A 15,169-nucleotide genomic window follows, 5' to 3' on the forward strand; every position below is an offset into this window, starting at 1 on the left:
TATATTGAAGAAAGGTACAGCAATCTAAGCAGTCAGTGGATGCGGGGAGTGGTGAACAGTAGGGAGTAGAAAATGACATCTGGCCGGTCGGCCAGCTGGCAAGTTCGTTGATGTGATTTTCCCCTCTAAAGGTTGCCTGTGGTTGCTATCGTTTCCATAGGATTGTTTATTATTGATATTAACGCTTTGGTAATGAGAAAATATCTCAAAGCATCTTCAAGTAAGTTCTTTGATATAAGGTATTATCTGAAATATTATTCTAATTTTACTGTTTTCAGATTAACAATAAACTCTACGGAGCAAAATACCCAGTATAGAGTTGCTTTCTTGCAGGAGACTGGCCAGGATAACCGCAGAAGTGTATAATGGAGGCTGTAACCCGTAGGTATACGGCGATGGTCAACGATAGTAAGAGAATGGTCACCGAAATTTCACGTTATGGCGTTTCATCGGCTGATCAAGGGATGAGGAGAGTTATGAAACTATTGACGATACCATTTACTAACCATTATTTTTATTTTTAGCAAACAAAACTAATCGTAACAGGAGATAGCAATGTAACACCGATTAAGCTGTCGAATACGATAGTTCTCTCTCTAAACGGGTGCCGGTTATACATGGATGCCGTTTGACTATAAAATGAAATGAAAGCTTTCCTGATCCTGAATAGGATGTCGTTGTGTTCGCATAAAATTCTAAATTCTGAGCATGGACATTTTTAACACCCCGGGGGTGGGTGGGTGTTTTCTTGTATGATATTTCCACTGTTTTTGTATGAACCGTAACAACTTGAGGACACCCACCCATCCCCTTCAGCGTTATGAGATCTGTGAATAAGCTCTTGTGTTTTGTTAAGCTCTGTCTTTTCCAGTAGAAGCATTAACCTAAGAATGCTATTATGTATCCGGTAGAAATCAAGACCAACATTTATTTATAATTATTGTTTTCTCGGGCCCCGTGAGTCGCAGCTTATATGTGAATAGTGCGCTGTGTTCATAAAAATCGTAAGAATGCAGCGCCACACTAAAAAACTGATTTCAAAACCGCGCGAGTTGAGGCGCGTCGCGAGTCTCACTGGCGCGATCCGGTTTGGTGGCGGTGCGACAATAATGTCGCTGCTGTTCGTGTTACCAACATCTAGTTTGCCACGAACTGACAGCCTGAGTACCGGGCATCAAAGTGTCAAATTAATTATAAAAACATAAACAACGACCAGGCATTGAACAAACAATGAAAAACCATAATTAAAGGTAAGAATAATTAAAATCAGTTTTGTGACAACAGCGCTACTAGCGTTCTACTACTTATATTTCTATTGTCTTTTCCCGTACAACTCCTGCGTGGCGAAAATCCACTGTCAATCGCAGTTATTTTGTAATTCGAGATTGGCATGATGCTGAGTGTGCTATGGAAGCGTTCCAGACAATTTCAAACAACTGAAAACACAACTGACGTTTTCGAAAACAAAATGAATTGAGGGGAAATATCTTTTAGTTTCATGGCTTGCTGACCTACTTAAGCATAACGAACCAGCTAGTTGTCATCTTTTTCTCCAATATGGCGGAATGCTTTATTTGACAAATCGAACTACCTCCCTTCTAAATACCTTGACCTCACGCTCGTCCGTCAAAATGCTCCCATCTTTATCCCTGCACATCTCGGCTGGCGGCACGAAGCCGTTGCGGGATGCGTTGAGCTTCTGACTGATAGAACTTACGTATCTCTTGAGACCGGCACAGCTATTCTGGGCAACGGCGACAACGTCACCGTCGTGCTTCATCACGACCCTTTGGACAGCTTTTTCACCGAAAGCACATTACTTCTCAAATCTGGCGCAGTGGAAGCGTGCTGGGCTAAAGGATCTCTGTTATCCGGAACACGAAAAAAGGTACGGAGTATAACAAACTCAGAATGATTTATTTTAGATGAAACTCCTTTGAATCTACTAATAACTGTATAAAAGTAGTGGTACACAAAAAATATTCTCCTATTTGTTGGTAATAGTGAAATTATAATTGATAAGACGTTGTTGCCAGTAATCGCTACTTCAATTTGAGTCTTTTCCCCTTCTACTACATAAGATTGCTTGATGTCGTACGTAACCATCAACGTATCTGACAGCCCTGCAAACGAGCAGCCGGCGTAAAATATAAAAAAGCGAAATACTGTGATCAAATAATTGTTTTTAGCACGGTTTGATGAAATTACAAGTTTTTTTCATCAGAAATCAACCAGTAATTGTTTTTAATTAACAAGTAGTGAAAATAAACAGTGTTGGAGGTTCTACGTTTAGCAAAAGTGGTAAAATTCGATGAAAAGTGTTCTTCGTTCGCAGACGGATAAGTGCAAACAATTGTTGCAAAGTTTAACGTCCGTGTTAAAAATTAGCACGGTTCATTAAATTTCCACCAGCTACTAGTGTTGAAACTACGGAAATCGTAAGGTAATAGTGTTCTGATGTCTCGTTAGCAATTTTGGAGTGAACTTAGTGTAGGTAAGTGAAATATTTTGAGAAATAATGTGTCTCCGCCTATTTCGTTTCCAGGAAGAAATGCCTTCGTCAGTACTGCAAGCGATGCAAATCAACCACCCCAAATGAGACCTCCCTCATGGATGCCATTCATTAGCTAAGAAAAAAAAAAAAAAAGATTACTATGGAAAATGCCATCCTTTTGTGTTCAGCCCTATATCTCTTCGTCATAATGTTATACGGAAAAGTGAACACAATCTTCTCATGTGAAATCCTCTCAGCTACAACTTTGCCGAAGACCACATTTTGATTGGACGTAAGGATAAATTGCTATTCATAATCATAAACTGGGTATGCATTTTACATGCTGAACCAACTGCCCGGCAGGCAACAGTGATGCTCCTGGTGGGTAGCATATATCAAAGAAATCCAGGCTACTATGTTCTACAGCAAAAAAGCAGTGTTGCTCTGAAAGTAAGTGAATGATCATCTCAGCATGGTTTAGACTTTGTAATCAATAATAAGAAATTATCCTTATGTCCCATCAAAACGTGGTCTTCGGCAAAGTTGTAGCTAGGAAGATTTCACTTGAGAAGAGTTTGTTCACTTTTCCATAGATTGTTATTTCGAGCAGTTAGAGGACTGAACATAAAAACTTTGTCTTTTCCATAGTAATTTCCATATAAACTTCAAATGGTGTGTGCACAACCAAATTTCTTCCAAATCACTTCAAATTTTGGGAGAATGGTTTTTATCATAATTGACACCGTTTAAGGTGGTTTAAGCATAGGGGAGCAAAAATTTCCAAATTTGCATCACTCTCATGTCCATCTACAAGAAGGGCGACAAGTTAGATTGCGAGAACTTTCGAGCGATCACCATCCTAAATGTGGCCTACAAAATGTTATCCCAGATCATCTTCCATCGTCTGTCACCTGTAGTAAACGAGTTCTTGGGAAATTTTCAAGCCGGCTTCATTGACGGCCGATCGACAACAGACCAGATCTATACTCAAATAATGTTTTTTTTTTTTTTTAGTTTCTTTATTAGTATCATTCCAAACATTACATTCATTTCTTATATCTAGGTGTTCTGTGTTATTAGACAACACTATCATCCTAATTTGGTAAAACAAATTTAAGATTTAATTAACATTTACATTTCATTTGCCGTAGCAGTTCAGTTTTTTTTACAGGTGAGTTGATTTCACCTGCTTATAAGAGAGAAAAAAAAACGTTTTTAATATACTTAACCTAACTTAACCTAAACATATAACGCATTAATCGTGGCAATAGAAGATTGTAACGATTTTTGCCTGAAATTATTTATTATTTTATTTGACATGTGTTCCAATGTTTCAACATTGGATATTCTATGTAACTCATTGGTACTATACCAGGGAGGAAGTCTCAGAATCATTTTCAAAATTTTATTTTGAATTCTCTGCAGAGCTTTCTTCCTGGTATTACAACAGCTAGTCCATATTGGTACAGCATACAACATGGCTGGCCTGAAAATTTGTTTGAATATCAAAAGCTTGTTCTTAAAACAAAGTTTTGATTTTCTATTAATAAGGGGATAGAGACATTTTACATATTTATTACATTTGGCTTGAATGCCCTCAATGTGATTTTTGAAAGTTAAATTCTTATCTAGCATGAGCCCTAGATACTTAACTTCATCTGACCAATTTATTGGAACCCCTCTCATCGTGACAACATGTCTACTTGAAGGTTTCAAATAAAGAGCTTTTGGTTTATGTGGGAATATTATTAGTTGAGTTTTGGAAGCATTAGGAGAAATCTTCCATTTTTGCAAGTATGAAGAAAAAATAACCAAACTTTTTTGCAATTGACTACAGATGACACGCAGACTTCGTCCTTTGGCGGAGAAGTCTGTGTCATCCGCAAACAAGGATTTTTGACATCCCTAAGGTAACTCAGGTAAGTCAGATGTGAAAATATTGTATAATATTGGTCCCAAAATGCTGCCTTGAGGAACACCAGCTCTTACAGGAAGTCTTTCAGATCTGGAGTTCTGATAATTAACCTGAAGTGTACGATTTGACAGATAACTTTGAATTATTCTAACAATGTATGTTGGAAAATTAAAGTTTTTTAATTTTACAATCAAACCTTCATGCCAAACACTGTCGAATGCTTTTTCTATGTCTAGAAGAGCAAGACCAGTAGAATAGCCTTCAGATTTGTTGGAACGGATCAAATTTGTTACACGTAAAAGTTGATGAGTGGTCGAATGTCCATGGCGGAATCCGAACTGTTCATTGGCAAAAATTGAATTTTCGTTGATATGGGTCATCATTCTGTTCAAAATAACCTTTTCAAAAAGTTTACTAATGGAGGAAAGCAAACTGATTGGACGATACCTAGAAGCTTCTGCAGGATTTTTGTCTGGTTTTAAAATTGGAACAACCTTAGCATTTTTCCATTTGTCAGGAAAATATGCTAATTGAAAACATTTGTTAAGTATATCAACTAAAAATGATAAGCTACTTTCTGGAAGTTTCTTGATGAGGATGTAGAAAATTCCATCATCGCCAGGAGCTTTCATGTTTTTGATTTTTTTAATAATAGTTCTCACTTCTTCCAAATCAGTCTCCCAGGCATTTTCGAAAACGTTCTCTTGATTGAGAATATTTTCGAACTCCTGAGTAACTTCATTTTCAATTGGACTAGTAAGTCCTAAATTAAAATTGTGCGCACTTTCAAACTGCATAGCAAGTTTTTGAGCTTTTTCGCAATTAGTTAGTAATAATTTATTTTCCTCTTTCAATGCCGGGATAGGCTTCTGAGGTTTTTTCAAGATTTTAGATAATTTCCAAAAGGGCTTAGAGCCGGGGTCCAATTGAGAAATTTTATTTTCAAAATTTTTGTTTCTTAAATCTGCAAAACGTTTCTTGATTTCTTTCTGCAAATCCTGCCATATAATTTTCATAGCAGGATCACGAGTGCGTTGAAATTGCCTTCTCCTCACGTTTTTAAGACGGATCAAAAGTTTAAGATCATAGTCTATAATCACGGATTCAAATTTTACTTCACATTTTGGAATTGCAATGCTCCGGGCTTCAACAATGGAATTTGTTAAAGTTTCAAGAGCATTGTCAATATCAAGTTTAGTTTCTAAAGAAATGTTAACATCAAGATTAGAGTCAACATACGTTTTATATATATTCCAGTCGGCTCGTAAATAATTGAAAGTGGAGCTGATAGGATTGAGAATCGCTTCATGGGATATTTGAAATGTAACAGGGACATGATCAGAATCAAAATCAGCATGAGTAACTAATTGGCTACAAATATGACTAGAGTCGGTTAAGACCAAGTCAATCGTAGATGGATTTCTAGAAGAGGAAAAACATGTAGGGCTATCAGGGTATTAAATTCAGAAATATCCTGAAGAGCACTCATCAAATAAAATTCTGCCGTTGGAATTACTTTGAGAATTATGCCATGACCGATGTTTGGCATTAAAGTCACCAATGATAAAAAAATTTGACTTATTGCGAGTCAATTTTCGCAAGTCAGTTTGGAGCAAATTAACTTGCTGTCCAGAGCATTGAAAAGGCAAATAGGCAGCTATGAAAGTATATTTACCAAACTGTGTTTCAACAGAAACACCTAAAGTTTCAAAACCTTTAGTTTCAAATGACGAAAACAGTTCTCGAAAACTTATTCAAACAGACTCAAGTCAAAAAAGTATACAAACTTACTTTATCGATTCTACGTGTTTCGCAGACAAAATTCTACACATTTTGCTCTAAACCACTCGATTTTTCACTTTTAGAACGTTTACTTTCCGGAATTACAAAACGACTAAAGTAAGATTTTCAAGTTTCGCTACCTAACCACTACTTTCACCGCTCCGCTGTATGGAGAGACAAAGTGACTTAACCACGAATCAAAACAAAACACTACTTGAGCCGATTTTACACTGGTACAAAAACGTCGAAAGTAACTGAATAAATCGGCTTATCATTTTGTAATAAATTTTTTGTGGGAAATAACAGGAACTCCCTAGTTTTTGAATGCGAGCTTATTGTATGCAAAATTTAAGCAATGTACACGGCGAAAAAATGTGAAAAAGGTGATTCATTTTAAAACAGTTTTAGAAGACAGGTTGTGATTCTTCTGAATTAATTTTCTCAAAACTGTATGGAAGTTACTTACGTCGATTTGAAAAAGTAATCGAGAGTTGATGTTTTATACGCCTATGAATGATGATTGCAACTCCCCCACATGCCCCATCAAGTCGATCATTACGATAAACAAAAAAGTTAGGATCTTTTTTTAGTTTGGATCCAGGTTTTAAATAAGTTTCGGTAATAACTGCTATATGCACGTTATTAGCTGTAAGAAAATTAAACAGCTCGTCCTCTTTACCATTCAGAGAACGAGCATTCCAATTTAAAATATTTAAATTATTATTTGGATCCATTAGAAAAACGTAAATTGTAAATTTTACACCTACTTGGACTGCTTCAGTCATAGTGGTGGCTTTGAACATTGCATCAATCATTAGATTCAATTGTTCAGTTAGAAAATTAAAATCAGAGGCAGACATGTCATGTGATTTCCCATTAGAATTTCCGGTAGACGAAGAAGCGGAATTACCTGTGGCGGTAGGGTTTTTTCCATTTGATTTGAAACAAGTAGAATGGGTACCCATGGATCGAACAGGGGAGGAGTTCGAATTTCCTGCTACGATATCGGCAAAGGATTTACCGTGGGTAGATACATTCGAAATTGAAAGATTCGAACGGCTACCCGACGGATTAAAATTTGTTTGTGAATGAGCATGATTATGATCTTCCTGATGGGTATGATTCATGATCAAGCGATCGTTAACTGAAAAATGAGCATTGTTCGATACTCTACCAGGCAAATTCCGGAAACGACCGTTATCGTAACGGATATTATCTTTCATCTGCCTGGCACGAGTCTCAATGACCCTTTTGCGTGAAGGACAATTCCAAAAATTGGACTTATGGTTAGCCCCGCAATTTGAGCATATGAACTTGGTGGTATCTTCCTTCACTGGACAGACGTCTTTGGCGTGAGAAGAACCTCCGCAAATCATGCATTTAGCATCCATGCGACAATTTTTTGTACCATGACCCCACTTTTGGCACCGACGGCACTGAGTGGGGTTCTGGTAATTTCCTCCAGGTTTCTGGAAATGTTCCCATGTCACACGGACATCAAACAAAAGTTTTGCTTTTTCTAAAGCTTTAATATTATTTAGTTCTTTTTTGTTAAAGTGAACTAAATAAAATTCTTGAGAAAGCCCTTTCCGAACAATGCCAGATTGGGTTCTCTTTATCATAATGATTACTTGGACTGGGGAAAATCCAAGTAAATCATTTATTTCATTTTTGATCTCTTCAGGTGACTTATAGTCACTTGAGAGACCTTTCAAAACAACTTTGAACAAACGTTCAGTTTTGTCGTCATAAGTAAAAAATTTGTGCTTCTTCTCTTCAAGATGTTTGAGAAGAAGTTCACGATCTTTAAGAGTTTCCGGCAAAACGCGACAGTCTCCTTTCTTTGCGATTTGGAAGGAAACCTTGATTCCCCTAATGGAGTTCAAGATCTCCTGCCTAAATCCCGCAAATTCGGAACAACTGACCACGATAGGCGGCACTCTTTGCTTCCTCACTTGAATCAAAGAGCCTGGGCTAGAGGCTGCTTAGATTTGGTGTTCGGAAAATTTGTCTAGAGCATCGAACTGATTGCTCATTTCGATACAATTATTCATTTCACCCTTGGAAGAAAGTTCGCATTCCGGGGAAACGTCCTTTCTTCCATTCTTGCCACGTGTAGTGACAGTTTTAAAACCCACTTTTTTGGAAGGAAGTAGTGAATTCAGAGATTCACCCTTCCTTTTGTTTGTTGTTGATAGCATGTTTAGTGAATAAATGAAAGAAGACGTGACCTTCGAGAGGTTTTTTTTCCCAAGACGGTGTCCAAGAAGGATTACCACCGCTAGCTTTCGCCAACGGGTCCAACGAAAAATCGAAGGTACGGGTCCAAACAAGGATCGTAAAGGGATCAATAGTAGAAAAAATAGTACTGAAAAGTACTGTTTTAGTAGCACTGAAAAGTACCGTTTTTAATTTTAGCACTGAAAAGTACTGTTTTTGTAGCACTGAAAAGTACTGTTTTATTGCTTTAGGTAGTTTTTAAGAAAACTTCCAAGAGCAGAGAGAATTCGTGTACGCACAGCACGAAGGTACGATGCGCACTGCTACTCAAATAATGTCGTGAATACCAAGTCCCAACGCATCATCTTTTCATCGATACGCCGAATACGATAGTATCGACCGTGTGGAGCGATGGGAAATCATGGACAAGAACAGCCTTCTCGATAAGCTTACAAGAGCAACAATGGAAAGTGTGCAAAATTGTGTAAAGGTTTCGTTTGAATCCCGACCGGGATAAGGAGTCTAAATCGAGTCTATTACACGACACTGACGACGGTCTTACAGTTGAGGTCGAAATACGCGTATCTGTCTAAGGATAAAAACTCTAGTGGAATGTAGTACCGTACTAAATTAGTTGTTCATTCTTTTAAGCTTTAAGTAGTTCAAAGCAGTAGGGATTCTTCAAAGTACAAAAAACAAGCTGAACAATCAGAATCAGTTTCACTAAATTTATTGACTAACATATCGCTTTTGGTTTTTTTTTCATCCCTAATGACTGCATCAGCTTCAGCTTAAAACTAAAACAACACGAAACAAGACAAAATAACTTAAAAACAACCTCAACAATACAAAACGGTGGCAAATGCTGCTAGCCAGGTGTAATGCCGTAGTCCCCTGATACGACCTACTGCTGACTGCGGAGCTGCTAATAGCTAATGCATACACAAAAGACAATCATTCTTCTTATCAGTATTTTCAAAGGGGCGGACGATGCGACGTTTGCTTTCCGATAACTGTTCATCAATGTAATTAACACTTCTCCAAGCTGCTGGCGATTTCGTGCAGGTTACATCACGACGTATGTCTTTTGAACCTACAGAGAATAGACAAAAAGGTTGAAATAGGTAAAACGTAATAACTAGATAGGTAAAATAAAATAACTTCCTTGAAAATTTATAAAATATGATGGGTCCGGAAGCATCCGACTAGAAATTTGGCTATTTACATTGGACATGGTAACTATTGGCTACCGAAGTTGTAAACTAGAACGCCAAAATCTGGGCAGAATCCGGCCATTTCCACTAAAAAAGTTTTGGGAAAATTGGCTATTTTTGTTCCCCTTTTAAATTATGTCAATATGCATGTCATAGGGTAGATGTGCCAATAGTGGAGGTACTAATAACGATTGAACTTCATTTAACCACCTAAATTCAAAAGGCGCAATCAATGTACATGCTAATGTTGTAATGGAAAGCAACGACCATTGAGTTAATGAGAAAAATGATTTCATCGCAGTAACCCACGTCATGTCAGTGAAAAATAATACGTCCACTATTGGTACACTGTTCCTTTAGTTGCAGTATATTTTTAATTTGTGTTCCTATAGTTGCGGTATCCGTTGTTTTTTATGGGATCCTCCAATATAGGAACACTTTACCGCAACTATTGGTACAAGAAAAGTTTTAGTAATTTCAGTGATATTTCATCAGTTTTAAAGCAATTTGAACGCTCTTTTCAACTATTCTGTGTATCAACAAACCAATACGTCGAATGGCAGTGTCGGTTCTGTGGATATTGTAATAAAATCAGAGAAAACTATTGGAAATGTCTTTCATTATGTGGAAACAAGTACACGAGAATACTGTAGAAACAAACTAACTTTATTAAACGGAAATAAAACGAGAATGAATTCAGAAACGATGTTCACACTTGAATGGCGCTTTCACATTTGAATGAGAGTGGGGATGAAAGGCGCGCTGGACACGTTTAAGAAGCTTCTCACCATCACAGTAGGTGATGCTTTTGCGTGTTGCCTGATGTGCGTCACAGTTGACAGCACAGCCTTGTTGGTAAGAGCATCTCGATCGTTGCTCCTTCCAATAAAAACGGCACTACCGCAACTATAAGAACGCCCACAACTAAGGGAACGCTTACCTTAATAGTAGTAGTAATTTCTATCATAATTATTTTCTGACCCAGTATTGTGAGTTGTACAAAATGTCAGCCTCAAATAAGCACTTTTGAGTTCTTGGTAATTTTTAGAAATTTTAATTACTTCCCATACTGCCATAAAATGCACACTTCGTATTCCATTTACTCAAAGCCTAATTTTGTCGAATGTTACAAATATGCAGTTATGAACAGTTATTATTATTATCTTTATTAACGAGATTTGCAGCCCGAGGCTGGCTCATCTCGGAGTTATGAGCAGTATGAACTTTACGGAATTCATTCGATTTCGTTTGAAGTATACTTACACTGATAGGCAAAATAAAGTGCTCACCTTACCAGTTTTCGAATTTCTCTCATTGATTTAATTCAAATTAAAGTTAACACAGTTAAATCTTTTCTGATATATATATATTTTTTATATTCTTTTTAAAACCATCACATTTCCTCCTCCATGCTTCACCGTTCCTTGGATGTGGCGCTCTGCGCCGCTTTCGGCAGCTCGAGCTTCAGGAGCGCCACATCCAAGGAGCGGTGACGCATGGAGGTGTGATGTGTTGAAATGTGATGGTCTGGAGGTGTTTTTCATGGAGTGGAGTAGGAAGCCTCGAGAAAATCGACGGAATAATGACGGCAGATTCCTACATCAACATCTTGCAGAAAAATCTGGAGGTTTCGCTGATCCAGACGGTGTATGACGAGCGTATGGGGGCCCAGATAGCCGTAGCAGTAAACGCGCAGCTATTCAGCATGACCATACTGAGGGTCGTGGGTTCGAATCCCACTGGTCGAGGATCTTTTCGTAAAGGAAATTTTCTCGATTCCCAGGGCATAGAGTATCTTCGTACCTGCCACACGATATACACATGCAAAAATGGTCAATCGGCAAAGAAAGCTCTCAGTTAATAACTGTGGAAGTGCTCATAAGAACACTAATCTGAGAAGCATGCTTTGTCCCTGTTGGGACGTAACGCCAGAAAGAAGAAGAAGATGACGAGCGTATGCTAGTCTACGTGTGGTCAAATGTCACTAAGCTCTATAAGGCCTCCAAGGACCGAAAGTTTTGATGTTTATGCTTTACTTTTGTTGCTCATAATTTTGTTTTGTCATAATTTGTTGTTCATAATTTTGGGGTACAAAAAACAAACTTTTGTATCCCAAAATTATGAAAAAGCGAATAATAAATTAGATCCCAGTTATTAGGTTAACATTTTTACTGTCCGGTCATAGAGGACTTGCAATGTTTTACAAAAAAAGGATGCTTTTCCTTGAAATTCTACATTTTCCGATAAATTTTGCATTGTGATTGATGCCAAACTGACTGAAGTCAACTTTCGGAGACAATTCTGCTTAAATTATAAGAAACATATGTGGCTACACTTGTATGAAATTTTATCGTTTCACATTTTTTTTGGTAGATTGTATCAGAGTGAAACTTTTGTAACATAGTTTGTATACACTGCAAAAATGTGTTTTGGTATGATCCTGGAATAATGAAATCTTTATATCATTATTCGTTTTTGGAAAAATCAAACTGTCCGGCCATAGAGGACTTCCCCCTATTAACTGAGACCTTTCTTTGCCTAAGTTGCCATTTTCGCATTCGTATATCGTGTGGCAGGTACGATGATACTCTATGCCCAGGGAAGTCAAGGAAATTTCCATTACGAAAAGATCCTGGACCGACCCAGACACCTTCAGCATGGCTTTGCTTTGTAGCCGCGGACTCTAACCACTCGGCTAAGGAAGACCCCAATTAACGTCAACGAAACGGCGTTGATCAACGTTAACAACCCTGTTACCGACATCCAAAGGTTTGTACAGAAGTTTTACTCTGAAATCTCAAAGGAACTTCTCAAAGTTTTTTACACGACTTTCAAAGATTGACTTTAGAATTCTAAAAATTCTAAAGTCTTCAGTCCAGTTATCCCTCTAATACCCTTTAGATGGGGTACCCTTTAAAATTCTGTGTATTTTTCCCATCTCAGAGATTAAACTACCTAATTTAAATTAATTAACTCATTACGCGTGGTAAAGAATCTTACTAAAGATGAATAAATTATGGGTGAAATTATGTGAAATCCACGTGGTCAGCTGGGATTCGATCCCTGGACTATTGTATGCTAGACGAGTGTTTTACCAACTAAGCTACCAAGCCACTTGGTGTACCAATAACTCAGAAGATTACATGTTTCGCAGACCCCTTTCATAACCCATATCCATCCATCTCATGTTACTACACACGCGGGCAGAGCGAGTGCGATTTGTTTAGTGTTGAAACTGTTTGCCTAGCATACCTACAAGCGATGCATGAAACAACTTTATTAGAGAACGAACGAATGGCCATAAATATAAATTATTGTTCAAAACTAATTGAATAGTGAAAAATTGTTTTTAGAACGAAAACAAAAATTTGGATATTGGAGGGTTATAATAGTTTATACTATAAACTTTATAGGAAAAATATCAAAAAAGATAGAGATTCACACCGGTTGAAAATATAAGCGAAACCATATTGAGCCTTTGGTCTACTCTACGGGAATCCGTCACAACTCTCAATATCCAGCTTAATTATTGAGTGCCAAAATTGAATTATTTTATGTAACTTGACAAAATTTTCCGTCTCATTTCATTAATTTCCAAGGAAGTAATGATTGTTAAAATTTCGACAAATTTGTACCTACCTATCTCAACCTTTTTGTTTAACCCCTGTATAAAATGTGCGCGACGATGTGGGGCTGGACTCGTTTCTTTTAATCTTAATATCAATGACTGTTGTGTGTTTGTGTTCCGATTTCGATGGCGTTGAGATAAAGATGTGCAACCGTTCGATTGCGATAAAGATGATGAGACAGGAGTGTGATGGGCAGTTTGACGCGTCTTAAATGCTTCTACAAATGTAACATAACTGGACTGGAACCGCCGGAGCTTAGTTCTTTTTCTTCTCGCTGGCCGTAATCGCCTTGGCGCCCTTGATGGGATTCTCCTTGCACTCCTTGTACAGGTTGTTCAGATCGAAGGCCGCCTTCACATTGTCAGCTGAGAAGAAGAACTTGACCAGTTTGCCCTTGGCATCGGCATACGGCCTTCGGGCCACTTCCTTCCCATTCCGGAACAGGATGACCGATGGGAGTTGACGACTGAGAGAACTGTCCGAAACGTGATACTTCTTTCCGATGTTGGGGAATCTTCCGATGTCCACCTTTCCGAATCGCAAGTTGGGCAGGTTGTATTCCGCGGACAGTTCCGCAAAAATGGGCGCGAAATTTACGCAAGCCGGATTCCAAACGGTGTAGAAAGTGACCAACCAGTTGACCCGTTTGTCCTTTTCCATTTCGTCTTCGAGGCCATTCTCCAGTCGGAAATAGGTGACATTTTCCGGTCCGGAGTAGGTCGGTTCTGGCAGGATCAGTGCCACCAGAATGAACAGCACTCCGTAAATTAACCCGAGGCGGATGTCACTGTAGAACCACAGGCCCAAATTGGCCAACTTTGTGTACATGAAACTGGACGTCAGGTAGTTGATCATGGTTACGCTTCCGGTTTTCCGCGTCCGGATCATGACCACGATGAGCAGGAAGAACAGAATCTCCGTTTCGCGACCGTCCAACTCGCACTGGTCCTGGTTGAACAAATATGTCCATAAAAAGTTACAAACCATCGGCATTCGCTTGGCCACGATGTAGGAAATGCTCATCAGGATATTGACCCAGTAATAGGGCTTCACCAGCAGGGCCAGGTCCTTCTTGAACGACATTTTGGATTCTCTTCGCGTGGGCTACGCCTGATGTATGTTATTTAATAGACACTCTAATTATGACCTCAATTAATGACTTCCCTTGAGCAGCTTAGCACACTTCGCGACAGACTTCTCGGTAAGAGAACGACTCTCACACCTGTCGATAAACGATACGACTGACTGAAGGAGAAAAGCTGTCTGAAGTCTTGAAGGGGGTGGAAAATCATCAGCGCAGAGTGCAAACAGTGGGCGGTGGGAGGTTGGTTGTGTCTGCGTTGTGTCAGACTGACAAGGCGAAAGAGATCTAAAACGGAGCTCGCTCATTTTCGGTTCCCGGGATTTGGAGTGAGTTTTTGCAATTTTTACAGTGGAACCCTAAAAAGTTGATTTCGGGCGGCACCAAACTAAGGAAGCGACCAAAATGGACGCAATACGAGAAGCGAAGCGTGAATCTGTTGGAATTTAACTTTCATTGTTTGCGTTACGCGCCTAAATAAATAAAAATTAATGATAAATGACGATGGTTGGACTAGTAATCCTTTATAGGAGAGATTCGCGGAAACTGACCTTTCTGTATCGCGACTCCAGTTGGAAGACAATCGATTTTCTCAAAATCTATGCGTTCAACCAGGCCATCGACATGCAAGGAGACACCATCTTCTATGGTGACAGAGGGCTCGATTGGCTTGTCAGATGAATCGGGCCCGGGACATCCGGTCTACTGTCAATCGCTGCAGTTGATATAAGGCATGTCAAAGGTGTGCGTTCAACCTAACGTCGGGCATAGTGCGCTGGACAGCGGATCTGGTGGACTACCCAGCGCACCTTGCCGGACGTAGCTCCGACGCAT

The 15,169-nt window shown here is 38.8% G+C and overlaps 1 protein-coding gene across 1 annotated transcript; it reads right to left on the minus strand.

The window, feature by feature from the left end:
• Nucleotides 1-9,125: 9,125 nt before the first annotated feature.
• Nucleotides 9,126-14,531, minus strand: LOC5575684 (thioredoxin-related transmembrane protein 2 homolog). Its single transcript, XM_001655758.2, has 2 exons — nt 13,265-14,531; nt 9,126-9,504 (listed from the first exon to the last, which is right to left on the minus strand). The coding sequence occupies exon 1, from the start codon at nt 14,335-14,337 to the stop codon at nt 13,510-13,512; it is 828 nt and encodes a 275-aa protein (XP_001655808.1). The 5' UTR covers nt 14,338-14,531; the 3' UTR covers nt 9,126-9,504; nt 13,265-13,509.
• Nucleotides 14,532-15,169: the final 638 nt, after the last annotated feature.

This window comes from Aedes aegypti, chromosome 2, assembly GCF_002204515.2.
Source record: "Aedes aegypti strain LVP_AGWG chromosome 2, AaegL5.0 Primary Assembly, whole genome shotgun sequence".
NCBI lineage: Eukaryota > Metazoa > Arthropoda > Insecta > Diptera > Culicidae > Aedes > Aedes aegypti.